The sequence below is a fragment of the Centroberyx affinis genome, unplaced genomic scaffold (assembly GCF_046629955.1).
Source record: "Centroberyx affinis isolate AG114_WGS23_722 - 3 ecotype Tasmania unplaced genomic scaffold, CSIRO-AGI_Caff_v1 ptg000942l_1, whole genome shotgun sequence".
Classification (NCBI taxonomy): Eukaryota; Metazoa; Chordata; class Actinopteri; order Beryciformes; family Berycidae; genus Centroberyx; species Centroberyx affinis.
The window spans coordinates 79,473-101,737 of NW_027279516.1; the positions used below are offsets into that span (position 1 = coordinate 79,473).

Here is a 22,265-nt window from a genome sequence, read left to right on the forward strand (position 1 = left end):
GGTGCTGCCACCAGAGCAAGGCCCTAAGTCTCTAGCCAGACTCTTCTCTTCTGTGGTTCCTCGGTGGTGGAACAAGTTACCAAACTCCATTCGATCCGCAGAGTCCCTCTCAATCTTTAAGAAAAGGCTAAAGACCCATCTCTTTAGTGAACACCTTCTCAGCTAATGGACTGTGTAACCAAAGAAAAACAACTTTTTATCTGCCTCTATTCACTCTATGCACTGCCTTGTAGCACTGCCTCGTAGCACCTATATCCTGTTGGACCAGAACTTAGCTTTATGGCACTTACTCTCGTTGTTCTCTCTCGACTAGATCCTTGCTTGTGTTGTATTAAAACTCTCATGTGTACGTCGCTTTGGATAAAAGCGTCTGTCAAATGGGAAATTGTAAATTGTAATTGTAACTAACTAACTTACTAACTAACTAGAATGGATTATTAATCTCTGTGAGAGGTCAGAAATGCAAGTAGGCCTATATATTTTCTCCTGCCCCAGTTATTAGGTCTATATCTTATCCAGAATTCAGGTACCCATCCACTACAGACTTGGAATCTTATTCTGATCACTGATATTTCCTTTAGTCACAGCTTTTTGGTGCCATTCTTTTCTTTACTCACACTTATGAGTGAGTTTGTCAAATTTCACTTTGACGTATCCCACACTCATGCCCATTCTTATTGGTGCGTTGTTGTTAATGAGTTGTTGGCTGACTGGCTGCATTAAATAAAAAAAACCATTTAGGTTCATCAATACTAGATGTCCAACATTGTGTACATGGTTTGCTTTTAAATGTCAATTTCTGCGCTTTTATTTTGAAGGAAAAATCGCTTAACCTGAAGTGTTCTGTGCTAGTAGCGCTAGCTTGACACAAGTAGTCCTGCAGATCGCAGCGCCCATTCAGCCCTGGCACATCACATTTGTTCATAACAGAGCAGCGTTTCCCATGAGAATGTATGAACAGTAACGCTATATGGACAGATGTCTAGTTAGCCATTTGTCTCTTCACCTTGGAAAATCCCACCCAGCGAATGTGGCTCCTCTTTCCAAGAATACTGCAAAAGTGGCTAATGATCGAGATAAAAACGGTAAGTTATTGTGCAGAAGCTACTAAATACGTTAGCTTGCTATTCCTTTCCCCGGCCTTCTTCAAGAGCGTGGCCACCTCCCCCTGATTATAGCTTTTCTTGCGTGCATGCTGCGATATTTGAACAAGACCTAAGTGATAAAAATATCAGTCACCTTGATAAATAGTAAACAAGTGAGAAGCTAGTATTTCTTAATAAGATGGGCGTTTGTAAAAACAAATCCGATAATGTTACCAATGGATACGAAGAGAGCCAAAAGGTAGCTAAATAGCATTGCTATAGTCGTTAGCAAGGGAGCTAACCACGTTAGCAAGCTAACTTGACGTCCTGTAGTATTTTACCGTGATTTTTTTATTTGGTACGTTAGCTTGCTATGTTATTTGTATTTGGTAGTGTTCCCACTACACCTGGTGGATTACTGGCTTCTGGCTGATCTCGTTACGGTGATGTGCTTGATAGATAATGCTAGCTGCAATTAGAACCTTAGTCATTTGTTTAGGTACAACAGTTATCAAATGGCAATGTTATGTGTCCAAGTGTTGTCCATCTGAGTTTATTGTAATGTTTATGGTATCATGACGTGATAAACAATGGCTAAATGCTAGCTGTGCATTCATAGCAAGTCAAACAGTTTGATTAGTTTGCATATCCAATTTTCCGAATGCTGCATAGAAAGGACAATGCTTAAAAGAAAAAAAAAATCCAGCTCAAATCACATACTGTATACTGCTGTCGGTGATGTACCTTGCATTTCTGGGACAAATTTGTTGTTAAGAGTATTTTTCTCATTCCCATGGATAAGTGGCCAAGCGTAGACGACTTGACGTCAGGTGAAGATAATTTCATAGCAGCTACAATAGAGTTTGACAGGAGAAAATCTTAAAATACTGGTGTAAAAGTAAAAAGTAGCTCATTTAAAATGTACATGTAAAAGCTACTGAGTTACTTTTTAGAAAAGAGAACATTGTTACATGATTACATTTGACATTTCCCATGCAATTCTACAATTAGATATTACAAAATACAGTGCACAAACAAAGTAAAGGCAAACTCCTCTTCTTTGCTAACTGACCATTTACTGTGAATTACTCCAATTTGCCAATTTATGATGGTCCAGTTTCTGTTGCTTATAGGGAGCTGTAATGGATGTGATTTAAAATGTAGTGAAGTACAATAATTCAGTAAAAACATACTTAAGTAAAAGTAAAATGACTGACTTTAAATAATACTTAAAGCACAAGTACACCAAAACACTACTCAATTACAGTAACTAAGTAGTTAGAGTAAATGTAATTAGTTACTTCCACTTTTGCTTAAAACCCAGCTGGATGCAAAAAGTCCAGGTGATTTCATTGGGGGTTGTTAACTTGAAAATTATTCTGGGAAATGTAGGAAATCACTAACTGAAGTAGAAGTAGATGAAGCAGGTTGAAGGAAAGTGGATACAACAAGGATATAAACTATACTACTTCATCACTAAATAACTCCTGGAATGCAGTGAACATCACAGATATGTTATATAACATAACAGTGTGAGAGTATCTGAGGGTGAAATTTTCCTTTAATTCAAAATGCATTCTCAAAATTATAATGTCTGGAAATAATGTGGAATTTGTTTTCAGTTTGACAGCCTTCTGTGTGTCTGTGTGTGTGATTTACAGGAGATTGCCTTCCATGACCAAAACACCTGGATTATCCCCTAAATTTGGCGGCCACAATGCTTGGGTTACAGGGAAACTCTTCGTCTTCCAAAGTGTATCGCTGTGTGGCATGTTCAGCCACCTTCAATGGACTGGCCTCCTTGCTAGTACATCAAGCTACCCATGCTAGTGCACTCTCCAAGGTCCCTGTCCTTCCTCCAAAACAGCCTAGCACCACCCCACATGAAACAGTGTTTACAAATAAGGACTTATCTAACCATCACCCCAGTCCACCAACACCCTTGCCTGAGACTCCTGCGCCATCTTTTTATATTTGTGATTGTGGAGAGGAATTTCAGGACTTCAACCTTATGCTGGAGCATAAGCGCTCACATGTCTCCACCCCACATCTACTGGTTAGTAATACTGTTCACTCTAGTGGAGCAGGGTGTGATCAAGTTTGTCCCACCCAGCATGAATCATTCAAGCCACCTGTTAACCAACCAGTTTTGGCCCTCGGTTACCCCTCTACCTCTATGGCCCAAGAAGTACATACTCCAACAAACCATAAAATGGATGTAAGCCTGAAGGAAGGGGTTACTACAGCAAGCACTCCTCAAAATCAGTGCAAAACCCCTCAAGACCGGTGTGAGGAAGTACCTGAGAACCTATCTACTCCACAAGAGCCAGGAGCCATACAGGATATGTCTCCCCAGGTCAAAACAAATTCAATCCTCGGCAGTACAATTTCACAGGGTGAGAATTTGCCCAAAAATAACACGTTAATGAAGATGCTGGCAACAGCCTACATGAAACGCTTTCATCCTCCTCAAACACAAAGCAAGAAAACAATAATCCCCAAATCAGAAGTCATCCCAGTAGATGTAACACCAGCAACAAAAACAGAAGCATCCCCTAACGCAGATCCCTCTCTTGGACAGTTAAGGCGACTGCTTATAAAACCTGGTACAAAGACTAAAGCTCCAACTGTCAGCAGGATTCTTGATTCCAGTAAGAAGAGCATTGTGTCTCTGACTAAGACCTTCTCCCCTGTTGTGCTTCTTGAAACCCGTCAAAAGCTAATTGATCCTAGCAGTAATGGCGAACATGGAAGATATCAGTGTGGTCGCTGCCGTAAGATCTATCAGGACTTGGACAAATTGACAGAGCATCATTTCTTGCACAGGAAAGAGAGGATTAAATGCTGTCGTCATTGCAAACAACTGATCATTGGAAAACTGCCTTTCCCAGACAATCACGTATGCCCTCAGTTAGGAGGCAAGACCGCGCAGCAGCCCTGCTCTTTAAGAAGTAAGTTACCCTTTGTCAAAAAAATAGGACCATTCCATAGTGTGAATAATACTAAAAGAGTTTTCTTTTGTCCATTGTGCAAGCATAGCTATTCACGGAGGTATAACCTCAAAATGCACAAGTGCCAGGGCCCAGGGTCATCCCTCTTTGAGCATGCCACTCCCTCCAGTCAGAAAACACAAGTGCTGAGATCAAACAGTAAAGCCAATACTGATGCAGAGATTACAGATAAGTCTCACATTTCCAAGAGTGTTGCTGTGGGCACCGAAGCTACAGGTCAAATCAAGGTAGAGGTGACTTCTGCAAATTCAGGGCAGTCTGCATTCTCAGAATTAGCCTGGTCTGGTTCAGCTAAAAGCTTCTTACCCTTCTACCCCAAAGCTTCCATGCTGGAGCAGTGCAAGGATGCCTCTCCATGCAGGACTTCACTACAGCAAGGAGAAGACAGCAGCTGGGATAGAGTAGCAACTTGTCATGAAGAGAGTGATGAAGGGCAATGGACAATGCCCTTGGATGATGAAATGGAAGTGCTGAGTTCTGCAGAGGATGCTGAAAATGGTACAGAGGTTCTTTCAGTAGAGCATGCAAAGACTGCTCACACTAGCTTGTCCTTCTTTATCAGAGACGGTGTAAAACGTTACCCTTGCAATAGATGTCAGAAGACCTACAGTCGGCCGTCCACTTTAAGGCGCCATCTAAGGCTGTGTGGATTTAGGCCACATGGATTTGGGGCAGCACCACAGAGTGGTGGTGCGGGAGCCATACCATTAAATTCTAATAATATGAAACCTATGTTTGACTGTTTTGTCTGTGGGAAAACCTTCAACCGCAAAGATAACATGTTTGCTCATCGCAAGAAATGTCAGTTAAAGCGAACCGTAGCAGGCATGGATAGTGGGGCTTTGCAGCAGAGTTTTTCAGGCAGTGCACCAGAGTGTCAAAACAAGCAGGATGATGGAGGTAACTGGGGTATCATGTCACTGCCCTCTGTACTTCCAAGGAGAGTGACATGTGAGTGTGGGGCTGGGTTTACATCTCCAAGGCTTCTCCTGGAGCATCTGCAGAAGCACGCACAGGAGTCTTATACATGTCCTACTTGTGGAGAGACAGTTAATTCCTGGGCAGACTATGAAGTTCATCTGCAGATTCATATGCATCCTCATCACCAGCTGTATAAGGGACTGCAGCCACAACGATCTCAACCTCTGTTGCTTCGTTTTCAACAGCAGTCACCTCAACGGCAACCATCTCAGTCAGGGCATCGGCCTCCGATGAAGCAACCCATTGCCGTGCAACTTCCAAATCCAAATAAAAAGCAGCGGATTGCATGCACGCGATGTAACAACACCTTCTCCAGTCGCTGCTCACTGCGAAGGCACATATCCTTGAATCGATGCAAAGGCGGACGCGTTACAAATCCACCCAAAACAAATCACTGTTCCCGCTGCAACACTGGCTTCCCAAACACAATTAGTCTTATATTTCACCAGAGGAGTGGCATTTGCAAGCCTGCCATCAAGCCTGTGCGTTGCCCTGTTTGTGTTCGCTGGTTTGGCACACTGGATGGTTTGCAGAAACACCTGCTTACACACAACCAGTCTGAATCATATCGCTGTGATGTCTGTCAGGGTACATACCCAAACCTTAAATCACTTAAAAACCACCGCAGGAGGGTTCATCGCATCATGGCTGGAGACACCGTGCCAAAAACAAAACAAGAGCCGCTGCATTCTTAATGACTATTCAGTTTTTCTGAGAATTGTCTGTAAATGTGACATGGTTGAGCAGAGCGTTTGAGAACAGAGCACATTTTTTATGATAGTTTATTCTTGACCTGTTTGCCAGATGTACTTTCTTTCGTTTTTACTGTCAAGGAATAATTTTTGACATTGTTCAGTCACATACATGTTTTTTTGTGTAAAAGTGACCCTTTGAATATCTTATACCAGCTTGACACTTAAAAAAAAAAAAAGATTTTTTTGTTTTATCATGTTAATTCATATATTACATAGCCCCATTAGCCTGTAAATATTCCTAAGTATTTGGTAATAGTTAAAGCAAACTTTATCACAGAGGTAGTGATGTAGCTTGTTTCTTGTCCCTGCTATTAATAAACATACCAATATGTATATATATACATTGTGTCTAATTTCATTTTTTGTGGTATCGGATTTCATAGCTTATTCAAAGGCCTTAGTGGACGGTTGATGACAAATACAAAATGTTATTTTCATCTTTATATAAAGAGCATGTTAAAGATTACCATTATAGTTTCAATGCAAGTACAATTAACCTGTAATCATAATATATAAAGAAACTGTGTGTGTGTGTATATATATGTATATATATATATATATATATATATGTATATATGTATATATATATATTATTTTTTTTAACAAAATACATTTGCATTTGGTAGAAATGTCTTGGCCAGAATTTCACCAGACAAAAAATAGCATGATACTTTGTATTACAGGGAAACAGAGTACACATAAAATATAGCTAATATGAAATAAGTATGTACAGGTAGTGCTGACAGCAGTGCAGTGAGCAAATGTATACAGTCGGACCAGAAAATTAGACACATCTTTTGATGCTTTGACCTTGTTCTTTTCTCACAACACAAGTATGATAAAATGCAAACCAACAACTTTAATTTGTACATGGCCTCCTGATTTCAAGGGGTCAAAAGTATTTGGGCAAAAGAAACAATGTTGACTAAAGTGATGTTAACAAAGGAGTTTATTGTGCAATGACTTATAAAGGTTTGAATGTAAAAACATCCCTTGATTTATTTTCAAGTTCAAAGTATGTATTTGGTAAGTTTGTAAGTCACTTGTGGAGTACATTTGCCTTTAAATTATCTAGGTGCAGTATGGAGTTCATGGTTACTTAAATGACAAAAAGTAAATGGCCTGATTTATTAAATGAGCTGAAAATCATGATGTTCCAGCTATAATACTTCAAGCAGGCAACTTGTGGCCTAGCAGGTGGCCTCTTCTAATTTCTGCACTGATTTCAGTAGGACAATTAACAGCAGAGACACGATGATTGAGTCTTGTTGACTCTTGTACAGTTTGACTCATAAAGGCAGTAGTTCTTAACTGTTCATCCAATATGGATGAAATCAACAGTTATACTTACTATTCAACCTAGTCTATATAACCTCATAGTTATTGTCATTTCACATAGAAAGTAATGAGACCAAAGCATGAAAATCTGTTACTGTCTAAATATATTAGATTTAACTGTGCATGAGATATAGAGCTTGGGAAAAAAGTATACAAAGAAGCATACAAATATAAACAAATATTAGTGTTCACATTTTAAGGCCAAAATGCATATATGCCAATATACATTGGTTAGTCATTTATTTTTAAATGGATATGAACCTGATTATACAGTCAGTTTTTTTGAAAGATCCCCTGGGCCCTAGTGCTCACAGGGTGACACTGGTTGGAATATAGTCTGTTATTCTATGGTAAACAATGGGATGTGGTAGAGAATAAACTCATCTCAACTCATTTTACTGACCATTTTATTTGTAAACCGAGATTACCTTCTTTCTTTGTCTGGCCAATGTAATTATTTATAATATAATATATTTTATCTATTACATGAAATAATGGTATATTCAAGAAAAGAAAAGATAAATTAATACTATTCTGAAAATATTCTTTTTCATCGTGTTTTGCAGATCAAAATTCACCCACTTTGACTTCATAATTATTGTACATCAAATCACTAGGCGAATCAGTAGTAACTCCAGTCCATTAGATGTCAGTAGAACCCGGAAGGTGGCTGACTGGACTGTTGCAATGCAAGCGCGCCATGAGTAGAAGAAGAGCAAGCTGTCTCTTGGTCTTGGTAGCGTACTGTTAGCTACCTACTCCCGCTAAACACCGGCAAATTGCTGCCATTATCGTAAATGACTCATGAAACGACATTTGTTGCTTTCTGTTTGTTGCAAAGATATAGTGAAGGAGTAGGACTGTGGCGCTTTGATTTACATTTTACAGGTAAGCCAACATGATTATCCATGTGCTGGTGTGGCTAAGGCTAGCGCTAGGCAAGTAGCAACAAAACATTGTCGCGCGCGTTGGTACTACAACAAACGCCTATATTATAGTAATACCGTGTAATGTAGTAGTTACGTTCCTATAACTGTAGGCAATGGAGTAGTCAGTGTAATTAGCTTGTTGTCAACTTGTTTCAGAATCTTTGCTAAGCTCGTGTTAGAAGTTTTGGCTTCTGTTCAGAGACTAATTGTTTTAGGAACCTAAGCGTGTGTTTCACGAAATTGATTCGCAAAAAGCATTAGCGTCATTCAACCAGAAAATTTGATAATCGACTCTCGTTAACTTAGTTAGCATCCGTTAACAGTTACATTTACCATGAGCAGTAACTGGCTATTCTGGGCAAGTGCAGTGCCAGCTAGCATCAGTCACCACCAGCTATTATAAATGCATCATATCTGTTCATTTATGATTGTACAACTACTAAAACTGTTCTCCATCCATAGAAAAGGGACTCCAAAGGACCCTACATCAGCAAGTGGCACAACTTTAATCATGCAAAGAGGAAGACGAAAATTGCAACATCTCCTGGCTGGGAGCAGAAGCACAGGACCAGGCTCGATGAAACACCGCCAGTTTTGCTTTAGCTGTGAGCAGATGTTTCCAAACAGAATGTGGTTAGAGGAACACTCCTGTCCTGCTGCAAGTTACATCTGCTCTTGTGGAACTGAGTTTTCTTTATATGCAGACATGCTGGAACACAGCAGTACACATGAACCAGGGCACCAAGTGCTTGATCATCAAACTATAAGGAAGCGCAGATTTGAGAAGCACAGAGAGCAGGAGGAGCAGCTCAAAAGGCTCGAGTCAGCTGAGCAGGGTCTCTGGACTGTGCCTAGCTCGAAAACTCTGGCAGCACCTTCTTTGACAATGGAGTCGAAGTCACAAGTACCCATTAAATCAGCTCTTATGCCACAAGTCCCCATGCGGTCTGCTCAAATTTCACAAGTGCCTGTGCTCCCCCCTTTGTCACAAGCATCTTTGCTTCCAAATCCTAAACCTCCAGCAATAGACATTACTAATAATTTTGCAGATTCAGGTGCACCCACAGTGGATCTTTGGACAGTTTATCAGCCAGTGGTGTTGGTGAAAACGGTGCGTCATTTTGACAAGAAAAAGCCATATAATTGTGGTAAATGTGGGCTGTGCTTTATAACAAGGAGATCCCTCACCATTCACCACAATACTCATGCTGTGGATAAGGTTTTTGGCTGCCTCGGATGTGGGCTGCTCCTCTCCAGCAAGAAGACAGTGCCTCGCTACCATCATTGTAACTCACCTATCTCTTCCCTCAAAGTCAGACTCATCACTGCTAGACCGATGAGTTGCACGAAGCCAAATCAAGCTGATAGAACTAGGAGTCACATTCCCTACACGTCTGATCAAAAGAGTCAACGGCTTCACGTCACTCCCTCTAAGGAGTTGCAGTTGAAGACACCCACACACTTGGAGCCAAAAGTGTGGAAGAGACCTACACAAGCAACCTCTGCAACAAATGGGTTCATATGTCGAGTCTGTCACATACCTTTTGAAACTGTTCAGCTGCTTCAGAGGCACAAGTGTATCAGAGCACAAGAATTTGTGGAACAACAGGCACTATCTGGCAAACAGTTTAACAGACACAGGAAAGTGATCAGCCCATATCCTTCTCAGATAAATGGTGAGAAAAAACTCGGGGTGCCAGCTTCTGATAATGTAAAGACAAACCGAGACGTGGCAGTTGGGCTGGACAGAGGGCTCGGGGCTTGTCCTGTAAATGGGAACATAGAAATGGATTTGGAAGATGACTGTTACATAGTTGAAAGCTCCCCAGCCAAACCTGCTCAGATGATCTACCAGCTAACCTCATCCCTCCCTGTTATTAAGACATGACAGAACTAAAAAGGTAGTTTGCAATTCACGTTTTATTGACTTCTGGGCAATGGACCAAGTGCATACAGTAAAGATGGCGGTCTCCTGGTTTAACAGAATCTAGTTGTTTAGGTTCATCCCACTTTGCAACACGAACACAATGCTTCCCAGCTTCCTCTGAGATATTTTAACAGATTTTCCAGTGATTTACACAGTAGGACGGGTAGTGACATCAAACTGTTCATTTTAATTGTGACGGTGGTTTGCTTTTTTTGGTGCAGTGAACAGTCGTCCAGTATTCATTCCTCAAATGTCAAAATTTGGTGTCCCTACCCTAGTTACAGCAGTAGACGTAAATTAGTAATGTTCAGTATCAAATGTATGTGCATGGTTTACTCACATTGGGTTTGGATAGCCACATATGGTATGATAGGTGTTTTTTTGTTTTTTTCAAATATGCTTTTTGTAGTATGTCCAGACTGTGGTGTGAGGCTGTGAGATTTGACCGCAATGCCTTGTGTGTTCTTACCAGCTTTGTCAGACTTTAAGAATACAATATATGTCAAATTAAACTATATTTTGAAACTTGCTGTGTGTGTGATAATGCAGCAGATTTACCATATTATCCTACATTAAGAAAATTGAGTTCACATCAGATAGCACCTTTGTGCATAGGCAAAAGTCAGATTATAAGATATCAATTGGGGGTTTCATTATTTTAAGGAACAATACCATTGTGTTGTTCTACACAAATGTATTTGACATCTTGTGGAATGTAGTGTATTTTCAGTTGAGGGTAGGGATATGAAAATATAAATTTTACAAATTACAACGCGTATGTATACCCAATAATCTGGAAACCTCTGAAATATGACTAGATGATTTGGTTAGTTTACAGAGTTGCATTTTTTAAACACCCCTCTGTATATTTATATCTATTATATAGATCCTGTTGCATATTTTTATATATGAGGGAGACATGTCAATATATCAATTAATTGTTTCGTTACGTTTTATTGTGTCTTTATATTTTTGTACTGCTTCTTTGCATGTTTTTTGCATTGTTGCCTCATTCCTCATCTTTTTTTTATTATATAGAAACATATACAGTATGTAACACATGAAACACATTACATGGAGACATTGCGTACAGTGGTATTATAACGAATATACAGTCAAGACTTGAAGACGCCCAAGGTTTTACATGTCTTTAAAGTTTTCACAGGTTTATAGTATTTTAATCCATGTAAATTTTTAAGAAATGTTCAATCTCTCAAAAGTAGTCTTTTTTCTGTGATTTATGCTACTGTTGATACCCTATTTTGATGAATTATCCATTTTCTGTCTGGGGATCTCCAGCAGAGGGGGCAAACCATGGGGCAAACTCAAAGCAAACAAGAAAGGCGCTATGTTGTGTCCATTAATGATGAGGTAGGACAAGAATGGGAATCCATAGATGCTGCCTTCAAGTGCTTCTCGTATGCTCGTTATTCCGAGGTTGTGAATACGACTTGTTGAAGTGCTTATGGTCGAAATAGACGCTGTAACATATTTTGTTTTGGTGGCCGGCGTTTCATTTTAGAAAAGTAGCACTGAGCCACTCTTGTGCTGCAGCAGCACAATGAAGAGAGAAATGTGTGTCAGGCATTTGATTGATGTTTCAGTTTTGGCAAAGGTTTGGTGTGTACATCAGTTTAACCATCAGTTGTTGACACGGCTCCCACGTGCTTAATATCCCGTAAACGTCACATCTCGCCAACTCCAATATCATAGGGACTTCCAAACTTCCCAGTCGTATTTACCAATTTGTTGTGTTCATGCGCTTTCTGCTGCTAATTACTACATTTCCGACGGCACTTGAAGTCAGCAAGATGTGCGCGCGACGTGATTGACGCTTTTTCGGTTTGCTTTGTGCATTGAGATATCGAGGGGCCCACCACTGCTAGAAAAAGCCACGATCGCTATGCCAGTTAAGATCATAGATTAATGCACGTTTGTAAAAAAAAAAAAAAAAAGTGCCAAACAAATGCGCAGCGACAGAGCATGTGTTAGCTTTTAGCTAGCCAGTGCTAGCTGGTTCAGTAGCGGTCAGTGTATGGCTACGCAAAGACCACTCTCCCACGCAGGCAAGCAATTTGTGTTTACCAGTTGGCATCTCTTTCGGTGAGTGATGTTGACGAATTACCAATTCAACTGTGATATATACTGCAAGTCATACGACCTGGCATTGCATTGAGCTATGTCTGTGTGGCCTGCAACGCAACATATCGGAGCTAGCAATCTGGCCTGCTACAACACACCACACGCCTGCATGCATTGTCAGTTAGGGTCTTGGTATGATGTATTGCTAAATGTTTATATTTAAGTTGCCGGGGCGGTCCTATTGTGACTGGTTGTTAAAAGGGCATATGAAATTACCAAATAGGCACAGTTGTGTCTGGGTGGTTACTAGGTGAGCATTGCCATTCCCATCCACAAAAGCCCTTGGCTCCTGTGTATCAAAAGGATCTCACCAGATGAAGCATGCCTGCAGGGGAGATGGGTGAAAAGGCGGTCCGAAATTGGGGAACACTTTTTAAACAAACGAGTGTAGTTTGTCTACCTTAGCTGTTACAAAACTGATCTACAAGGCAAGTTTAGTCAAATATATCCTCCAGATTTAGGAGCATTGTATCCTAATATTTGTTCATGTTAACTTTTATGTAGGCTGTTAGAGCCATGAAAGTGACAAAGACTGCCAAAATCAACCATTTCCCTGGAGAAAAATGACTGAAGCTCTGTCACACCTCTTTGGATAGGTATTTAATGAGGGAAACTTCAGATGTGTATTCTGGTTCTTTTGGTGGCCTGCAACAACCATGCTACATTTACTCTATTCAGCCTAAAGCCTGACAAAATGATGCATGCCCAGCTCGGATAACTCCACATATTAGGAAAGTAACTGACTATGACATTGTGATAACAGGGTTCTCACTTAATTTGTCCCAAATTACATCATGACTCACTGCACAACTTTGCTTGAATCACAAAGACGTTCAGCATCCTAATGTCGAATCAGGCAACCCAATTAGTTCTGTGAAGGAGGTAGTGGGCTGTCTTGGTTACCATTTAACAGTGCTGATACAGCCAGCCACTTGTAAATTAATAGAACAAATGGGCAAAGCATGTGCTGTATTCATCAACTCTAGAAGTTGTTCGTCTGCTGGACAAATTCTCATTTGTGATTTTCAAGCGTCAAGCGTAATTACACTGTAAGCCAGTGTGACTGTAATAGGTGTTGTGACCAGATACAGTATATTTTGCTTTAGGAACACAAATCAGTGGTTTTCATGAGTTGCATCCTCCTTGTCACTGTTTAATCCACAGACTCTTGACATGGGGAGTAAAATGTCCTTCAGCAGAGGAAGCAGTGACCAAAATTCAGTCTCTGAATTAACTTCTGTGACATGCCATCCTCACATTCCCTTTCATGCCTCTACGGACTGCAAACAGGTAGCTAGCTAGAAAAACAATCACCCCAAAAGTTATGTTGCATACTATACTAAGCCATAACCACATTCAGAGCTTGCAGATCTAGCCATGGATAGCATAAAACAAATTATAATGGCGTTAACAAGCAAACCATGACACTGACAAATAGCTTTGGGCTTTTTTATTGTTTTTGCATGTTTGTTTTATTATTGATTGTTGTTGCCATGTTTTTATGGTTGTTTTGTTTACAGTTTTTAGGAAAATAGTTTATTATTCATTGCATTATTCAGTGACAATAGGATTTTTCCCTTTCACAGATAGCTGAAGAAAAGATATGCAGAGAGGAAGACAGCAGTCATGACCACAGCCCTAGATGTGGAGAGGGTCAAGGAATGGAAGACACTGAATTGAATCAACCCACATCTGAATCACACTCATCATCGGGGCATCTGCAATCTGATGACCTTGCTAATTCTGAAACAGTAGGTGAAGCTAATTGGCAACAGAATAAGCAGATAATGTCACAGGTAACAATGGAAGGAAAGTCTGAAACTACACCTCTATGGACTTCTACAACAGACATTCCTGGGCAATCTGTGGAGGTCCGTAGAAAACGTGGGCGCCCTCCTAAGAGAAAAAAGCTGCTGATTGAGGCTAACAATGACCAAGATCCTACAGGTCCGGATGCAGTTGAGCAGAAGGAGTGCAGTGATCCAGTACCTTGTACAGCTACCATGGCTCCTTTGCCAGAATGCTTGGCAAACCACAACAATGACGATGTACCTGACAGTGTAGACGGTCCCTTAATCAGTGATCCACCTCACAATGAGATGACTGATCCTCACTCTGTCTCTGATTGTAAACCAGAAGATGGTATCCCTGTGCTGCCAAAAAGAAAAAGAGGAAGACCGAGAAAAACAGCAATGACAGTTTCTAAAGAGAAAATTGCTGTCGCTGGTGCCATTGATGCTCATGCTGATAAAGACAGTGGACCTGCAAGGAGACTGAGGAGTAGAGGGGACCAGCACCCCTTGACCCCAGATGGAAAGATATGTTCTGATGTCAAGGTAGACCTAAAGCAGAATCAGTTGACTCCCACACTGCATGTGCCAAGCCAGAATAAATCCAACTGTCAAGGTATTAAAAGAGGTAGGCCAAAGTTAGCTGATCGGCAGATTCCAGCTAAACTGTCCAGAATTGCTGTTAGCCAGGAGGCCTCATCAATGCTGAGCGGTGACACAGGCTGTGGAGAGAGAGTAGAGACAGATAAGCAGGCCAAACTGAACACTGACAGACAGGAGGCCGATGTTGATGAAAAGGACAGACACCTTTGCCCGCAGTCTGGAGTAGGACCACAGCAGAGTACAAAATTGATGGAGGGAGCATTGCCACGAAGGAGATTACGTTCTAAGGTGGCAGTCGGGCCTACTTCCCAAGTTATTCCTTCACAAAGTCAGCACAGTTTAAACTTGGTAAGCCCTAGAGGAAGTATTGAGCCCAAAAAGGAGCATTCAATGAACATAAATGGCAGTGAGGAATTCAAGTCACAGGGCAGCATTGACTCTCCACCGAATACAGAGCCCGGTAGCTTTGATGTCAGAACCTCTCGTAGACATGGACTACCACCTAAACCTGTTGGGATCCCCTCTAATGTTAAGGCTGAGGATATAGAAATAGAGCTAGATCAGTTTAATTCCATCTCAGATTCGAATAGTCATACATCTTTACAATATAATGCCAATACTACAGTAAAGTCTGAGTGTCCAAACAGTCAGCGAAACACTTTTGGGTACAGGAGACGCAAGAGAAGAAGAAGAAGAAATGTGTTGTTACAGAGAGAGCATCGTGCAGTGGCAAACCAGGAAGGCAACACTGAAGCTCAAAACAGAACAGACTGTGGTGACTCTGATAAGGAGGGTAACTCAAATGGTAGCTCCACTAAACGAAGGGGAAAAACTCTGTTGAAATGTAAGGACTGTGGTCGTACATTTAAATTTTTGTCTCAATACATAATCCATCAACGCATTCATACAGGAGAAAGACCCTTCAAATGCCCTGAATGTGGCAAAGGTTTTACAAAAAATTCTAACTTAAATCTTCATCTCAAGACACATAAAAAGAGCAACGCATATCAAAAATGTCCACATTGCAAGATCAAATTCTCTTGCGCCGAGTATTCTGCTCATATGAAGATGCACTCGCATGAGCTGAACCAAGGCTCTGAGAAGGCTGCGTCTGAAAAACATAGCAGAGGTGACGACCATGACAACAATGAAGCTCTTCATACAGTAAAGAGAGATGGTGGTAAACAAGTGTGCCAATATTGTGGGAAAACATTCCCCTTTCGGTCTGCGCTTATAAGGCACGTGCGCGTACACACTGGGGAGAAGCCATACAAATGTGATATATGTGGGAAAGCCTTTGGTCAGGCCTATTTCCTTCGTGTTCATGAGTTGACCCACTGGTCTGTGAAGCGTTATAACTGCACACTCTGTGGAAAATCATTCACTCATTATAGTAATGCAAAAAACCATTCGTGCAGATTTTTTAAGGACAATGAAGATATTCAAACTAAGAGACGAGTTAAGCCCTCACTATCTTATACATGCCACATCTGCAAGAATACTTTTTTCCAGCTGCAAGAATTCAACAGCCACATGAAAGCCCACACTGGTGCAAAGCTTTACCGCTGTTTATTGTGTGACAAGCTTTTTGGTGTGATATCAGAATTCAATGCACATCGCAGTCACTGCCACCGAGCCAGAGGAGAAAGTGATGATGCCACTTCTGTGATCAAGGATGAAGACACAGTTGCAGCAATACAGTACTCAATGCCACAAAATACGCACAGAGGTTCATCAGGACACAATTCATTTCCCCCTGTCACAGCCATGAATTGTGAAACACCTACAAAGAGCAGTCACATGTCTTTTCAATCTTCACAGACCCACCGCAAGAAACGCATTACTAACTCAAAGAAACCTTTCCAGTCAACCATTATACCATCTCAGAATCTCTCACACTTTGTGTCAAAGTTAAACAAGTTAGATAACAGATCCGACCCTAGGAAATATTTATGCCCAAGCTGTGGACGGCTATTCAGACACATGGGACGACTCCGAGCCCACATGCTCACTCATGCCCGTGGTCAAAGTTACACCTGTGGCTGTTGTGGCAAGACCCTTGAAAACTGGAAAAAACTGTGGCATCACCAGAGAATCCATAGACAGAGACGCGGCCGTTTCACTTGTCCTCAATGTGGTCAAGGTTTTCGCTTTGTGGAGCCCTACAAGAGGCACATGACTGAGCACCCAGAGTTCCAGTGGATTCAGGGAAAGCCCAAGAAAGTGTCCCTGCCTTATCAATGTGAGCAGTGCAGCACCAGCTTTAAGACACTAGATTTGCTGTTTAATCACCAGCTTTGCCATTCCTCAATACAAGATGTACACAGAGACACTGATTACGATTTATCACTAGATGATCATAGTCCACACTCGAACAGGAGAATGTTCAGCCCTCCCACGAACAACCATATAACCATGTACCATCCTGAACCTCAGCAAAACGACTTCTGCCCTTCTTCATCTCTCCAAATGGACAACCTCCAGGAGGGCCCCTTATTGAAATATCCAGACCCAGTTCCTCCAGAGCCACCACTGATACAGGTGGTTCCCTTTGCCCAACATCAGAGTCCTGACTCATGTAAAACTGTCCAGCGGCCCAGGAGCACACATTTGTACCAAGATAAAGAAACCAGTCATGACAGAATAGGAGAAAATGTAATTGGAAAACAGATTGCAACTTTAAAAGCTGTGAAAAGGAATGTGACCCAAGATGCTGTCAAATCAAATGAGTGTGAAGGGTCTTCTGAGGGCATAAAGTGCGCTGTGTGCGGTAACACTTATTCCATAATTTCAGACCTTTATCAGCACTATTTGCAGCACGCTAGAGGACAGTTGTAATGAACTAAATGAGAGCGTCTGCTCCTACCATATGTAGATCGGACTTTTTTCCTCACTGTGTTCTTATTACAGGGTTCCCATTGTCATGGAAAATAGGAAAATCATGGAGTGTGAAAATTGTTTTTTTGTTTTTTTTCTACGCCTGGAAGAGTTAAGGAAACTGAAATGTATTTCAAAAGATTTGGAAATGTCCTTCAGATTTGTTCAGAATCATTTATTCAACCAGTTAAATATGTATTTGTCAAGTATTTTTAATTTGGTCTAATTAGGCTACCTAAGACAATAATCACCCAAATAACAGATTTACTAATTAATGATACACACAGAATTTACAAAATATTGGGGACACTGATGAGGTGAATCCAGGCAAAGACATTATCCGTTATTGATTTCCCTTTATTAAATCCATACCAGTCACAAAGGAGGATGTAGATAAAGAGAAGCATACGAGTTGGAGAAGGATTTTTAAATTTTGAGACAAGATGTGGATTGTGCAGCTCAATATCAGAATGATGTCCCTCATATTTTGTACATTCAGTATGTTTTTTGGCTAGCCAGACAGACATTTAAAGTAGCTATTCAACAACAAAATTAATCATTTGAACATAGATGCTGACTAATACTTGTTAAGAAATTGTTATATTTCAGTGATTAATCATGGGAAAGGTAACGTTTGATTAGCAGAAAGTTGTAGAAACCATGTTAAGAAATGACCACTGAAACATTTTGACTATTCATTCAGCCTTTGTTGTTACCTTACATTTTGTGGGAATCTTTATTTTATAACAGCATTTTTCTCCCTAAAAAGTATGAACAATGTAAGTAGTAGATGTATATTTTTACACAGGCTTCAAACATTGTCACCTTGCTACTTTATACATCCATTCACTGTATAACGAAGGTGAATTTAATATAAAAGTTAGTGTGCATTTTATCAAAACAATGTAGGTCTATTCTTCACTTATGCAAGTCATACAAATACTCAAATTGTTTCAGAGGAAGTGCTGTATTGTCCAAAAAGCTACACTCAAATTAAACTTTAATTTGTTTTGTGTTGTGGTCAACAACAGAGACATGTTTTTTCAGCTTTTTATACTTTTAAAATTCATATTTATATCAAACTGTGTTGACTTCTGGCATGTATATTTTTGTCAAGAAGCCCTGAAATGGATTTGTTCTGCTGTGGACTTGTAATATTGACATGTGATGGTTGAAATCAAATGATGCTGAATTTTACAGAAATTACATTGGCGAACACATTCCACATTCCATAGTTAGACAGGAGATTTGAAGAAGATCCATAATTGTTGACTGCTTTTAAATAGATACATTTTCCTGTTTTGGTTTCAGGCTTGGTTTAATAACTTAATGAAAAAAACAATCAAATCACATCATTTGAAAAGATGTTTCTCTGGTGGACACCCTGTTGTATATATTTTTATGCTCAATTGGTTTGTCTTTGACAACAATAAAGGTCACTTTTCTATTCATGTGATTGCTATTATTTTTATGTCACAATTTGTGCATAGATTGCTAGATATATATCTTGAATAGTCTATATATTGAATGGTTAAATTCATTAAAGCCTTTGCTCTATGATATCCATGAGATGTCACTACTGCAATCCAGAAATGTTTTTGGTAACATGAAAGCTTGAAGCTTAAGGAAACTTAAATATCAGTAGGCACTACTGCATCCTGTATACATTACTACCCTAGTAGATGCCAAGAAGCCCCTAGTCGGAGCATTTTACCATATGTTGATGGGGAAAAAAACAACTTAAACTTCTTCATAGTCAGTTAAGGACCTGCTACAGCATATTTCAACGGTCCAAAGTGTTGAATTTAAATACAATGTGTAGTGTTCTGAGAAGCAGTCAAACATTAATTGGCTTTGAAAGATGTTTTTATTTTCTTGCCAACAGGTATCTACTTTCCAGGCTTAGAACAAATGTTCCCTCCAGTAAGGTTAATTTAGTTGGAGGACATGGTGCTCTTGATCCAGGAGTTGTAGTTGCAGACCTTGGCATAGACACCAGGCTTGTTCCTCTGGGCACAGCCGTAACCCCAGGACACCACACCCTGCAGCTGACCATTGCACACCACGGGGCCACCAGAGTCACCCTGACAGGAGAAGAGGCAGAGACAACAGGGTGAGACGCAAGATGAGAGCAGGGCTGTTTTGAAGTTTGGTCGGTACCACTTTGAAATACAGTGATGATGACTTTTGTTCCTACCTGGCAAGAGTCCTTTCCTCCCTCAAGGAATCCAGCGCAGAACATGTTGGAGGTGATCTGTCCGGGGTAGGAGCTCCTGCAGCTGCTGTCGCTCAGGATGGGGGCATCCAGGCACCTCAGGCGATCAGGGTAGTTGCCTAGAGGGGAAGGAAAGAATGTAGTATATATGAATTTTGCCATCAGTTTCTAACAGGTTTTTACCTGAATGTGATTGTTGCTGTTTCCTTACTGCCAGAGCTGCTGGTGTTTCCCCATCCGGAGATCAGACAGCGAGTGCCTGAGCTGGCACAGCTAGAGGGCAGGGACACGGTGCGGACGTAGTTGTTCAGGGTGGCGGGCTTGCTCAGCTTGATCAGCATGATGTCGTTGTCCAGGTTGCGGCTGCTGTAGCGGGGGTGCTTGATGACCTTGGCAGAGTTGATGAACTGCTCAGTGCCCTCATTGACAGCGATGTTGTGCTCACCGAGACGCACCTGGATGCGGCTGCGGAGAGAGGCATGAGGTAAATCACGCATTTGTTAAAACCAAAAACAGTAATCCCAGACTGAACCACCAAAAGAGGTTTCATATGAATGTAGCCTTAATGTCCAGTGTTGGGGATTCGCTTCACTACATATAATTGCACTAGTAGTTTAATTACATTTTGTAGTTGGCCTAACTTGGTGGTAGTTCAACTAAATTCTAATATGAATGGTGTTTTCAGTAGTAGCCTATATTCCTTTTGTGTCATTTTGAGGTCTAGTGAATGACTGCAACTACAAAGTATTTTGAATATAAAAGAAAGGGAATTGCATTTTTTTCCCCCTTTTTTACTAAAGTAGGTTAACTACTATTTCTAAGTAACTTATGTTAACAAAACTGTACTTCTCTTGTGAGTAACTTTGCTAGTTCAATTTCCTCCAGTGTGAAGTAGCTACTAACCTATGCTTTCAAAGTAGCCTCCCCAACACTGCTAATGCATCTTTCTACTTCAAAAATTGTCATTTTTTGGAAATTAGCTGGTTTGTGGCAGCCTTGTGGTATAACAGTAAAGTCAGTTGAATCTAAAATAGAACCTATGCACTTACGACTTGTAGCAGTGAGCGGCAGACACCACCCAGGTGCTGGAGATCAGGGAGCCTCCACAGAAGTGGTAGCCAGAGCTCAGAGAGACCTGGTAGGCAACAGAGTTCTTTCTGCACTCATATCCTCCCACAATCTTGTCGTCCTCATCCTCAATGGGGGCAGCAACTGATGGAGAGAGAGAATAAACCAATATTTGGCTTTTACAGGATAGTAATAATCAAAAAAAGTGCTCCATCTTAGACATCTTGTCAGTGATACAACACTTCTTTAGTTTTCATACTCACATGCCACTGCGAACAGAGCCAGAAGAATGAAAGCCTTCATGATTGTGCCGGTCTTTGCCTCGGTGCCAGAACCACTATTCTGTCGTCCCCTTTAAACCCCTCTGTCCCTTCGTTATCTGATTGGCCAAGGACACATATTTCCATTTTCACCTTTCAAACAGTAACACATGCGTGAAAACACATCTGGTAGACGAGAGCCAACATAATGATGATGTGTCTTTTCTTCCCACCACCACCCCAGTGTACTGGGTTTATGAAAAATATGACTATAATTTTGTTTCTGTTTGACAATCCTGCAGGAGTTCAAAGCAAAACATTTTGCCTTTGCCAATATCCTCATAAAATGTCTGTTTATCACTCAATGAACGGTACTATATTGGTTTAAATCACAGTTTATTACAGATGGCATTGAGAGGAAAGACCAATAACTTTTAAAGCAACATTGTCCATCAATTGTCTGCATTTCACCATAGTTTTTATTTATTTCACCTCCAGTCCTCATATTTGTATTCATAGCCACATAGGTGACCTAGATCAGTGATTCTCAACCTTTTCCATATCAAGGACACCTAATTTAGTCCCCATTATGGCCACGGACCCCCATTTAATGAGATTTTGTCTCTCAGACCCAAATCTGAAAATATTTGTATTGTTAGATATGTTTTTGTCCAAAATCCCATGACTATCTGCAATGTAGGTGGAGAGATGTCAGTGAAACTATGATCAAAATAGTCATTCTTATACATTCTCTAATTGTCTTAACAATTAATTTAACAATTCATCAGTTTGCTGGGGACCCCCTGGAACCCCCTCAAGGACCCCTGGTGGTGCCACGGACCGCACGTTGAGAACCACTGACCTAGACCATGGAATGAAAACCACCTGTTCCTTTGCACTGTGGAAAGGGACTTGTCATCAATGCGGCTATACTATAAAGGTACATTTCCTCATTTTTGTTTCTAGTGAAAAATGATTGTTTCCTGCTTTTTGTGTTCCTGGTTCATAAAACACTGAGTACACAAATAAATCAAAACCAAACAAAACAGAGATTGATGTCACATTGTCATTTTTTTATTGTTTATTTTAATGCAGTCATACTGTAAGTGTACAATACATTTCTTTTATACATTTTCTATCACACATTAATAATGTATGTTTTGCTTCAGGGGGAACAATGTTAGGTCTCCCTTCTTTTTTCTTACAAATGTTTTTTCTTGACTATGTGCCACTAAGATTGTTTGGGGTTGTTTGCTGTGGTCATGTCATTCTTTAGTACTCATT

General features: G+C 40.6%; 3 protein-coding genes across 3 annotated transcripts; 2 read left to right on the forward strand and 1 right to left on the reverse strand.

The window, feature by feature from the left end:
• Positions 1-943: 943 nt before the first annotated feature.
• LOC139646024 (zinc finger protein 616) lies at positions 944-6,150 on the forward strand. The gene is made up of 2 exons (XM_071521920.1): positions 944-1,085; positions 2,747-6,150. Exon 2 carries the CDS (start codon positions 2,803-2,805, stop codon positions 5,770-5,772), a length of 2,970 nt encoding a protein of 989 aa, XP_071378021.1. The 5' UTR covers positions 944-1,085; positions 2,747-2,802; the 3' UTR covers positions 5,773-6,150.
• Positions 6,151-13,383: 7,233 nt separating this feature from the next.
• On the forward strand, positions 13,384-18,870 carry LOC139646022 (uncharacterized). Its single transcript, XM_071521918.1, has 2 exons — positions 13,384-13,458; positions 13,755-18,870. Exon 2 carries the CDS (start codon positions 13,830-13,832, stop codon positions 17,397-17,399), a length of 3,570 nt encoding a protein of 1,189 aa, XP_071378019.1. The 5' UTR covers positions 13,384-13,458; positions 13,755-13,829; the 3' UTR covers positions 17,400-18,870.
• A 502-nt stretch (positions 18,871-19,372) lies between these two features.
• LOC139646029 (trypsin-3) lies at positions 19,373-21,035 on the reverse strand. The gene is made up of 5 exons (XM_071521925.1): positions 20,985-21,035; positions 20,703-20,865; positions 19,865-20,118; positions 19,636-19,772; positions 19,373-19,522 (listed from the first exon to the last, which is right to left on the reverse strand). The coding sequence occupies exons 1-5, from the start codon at positions 21,022-21,024 to the stop codon at positions 19,373-19,375; spliced, it is 744 nt and encodes a 247-aa protein (XP_071378026.1). The 5' UTR covers positions 21,025-21,035.
• Positions 21,036-22,265: the final 1,230 nt, after the last annotated feature.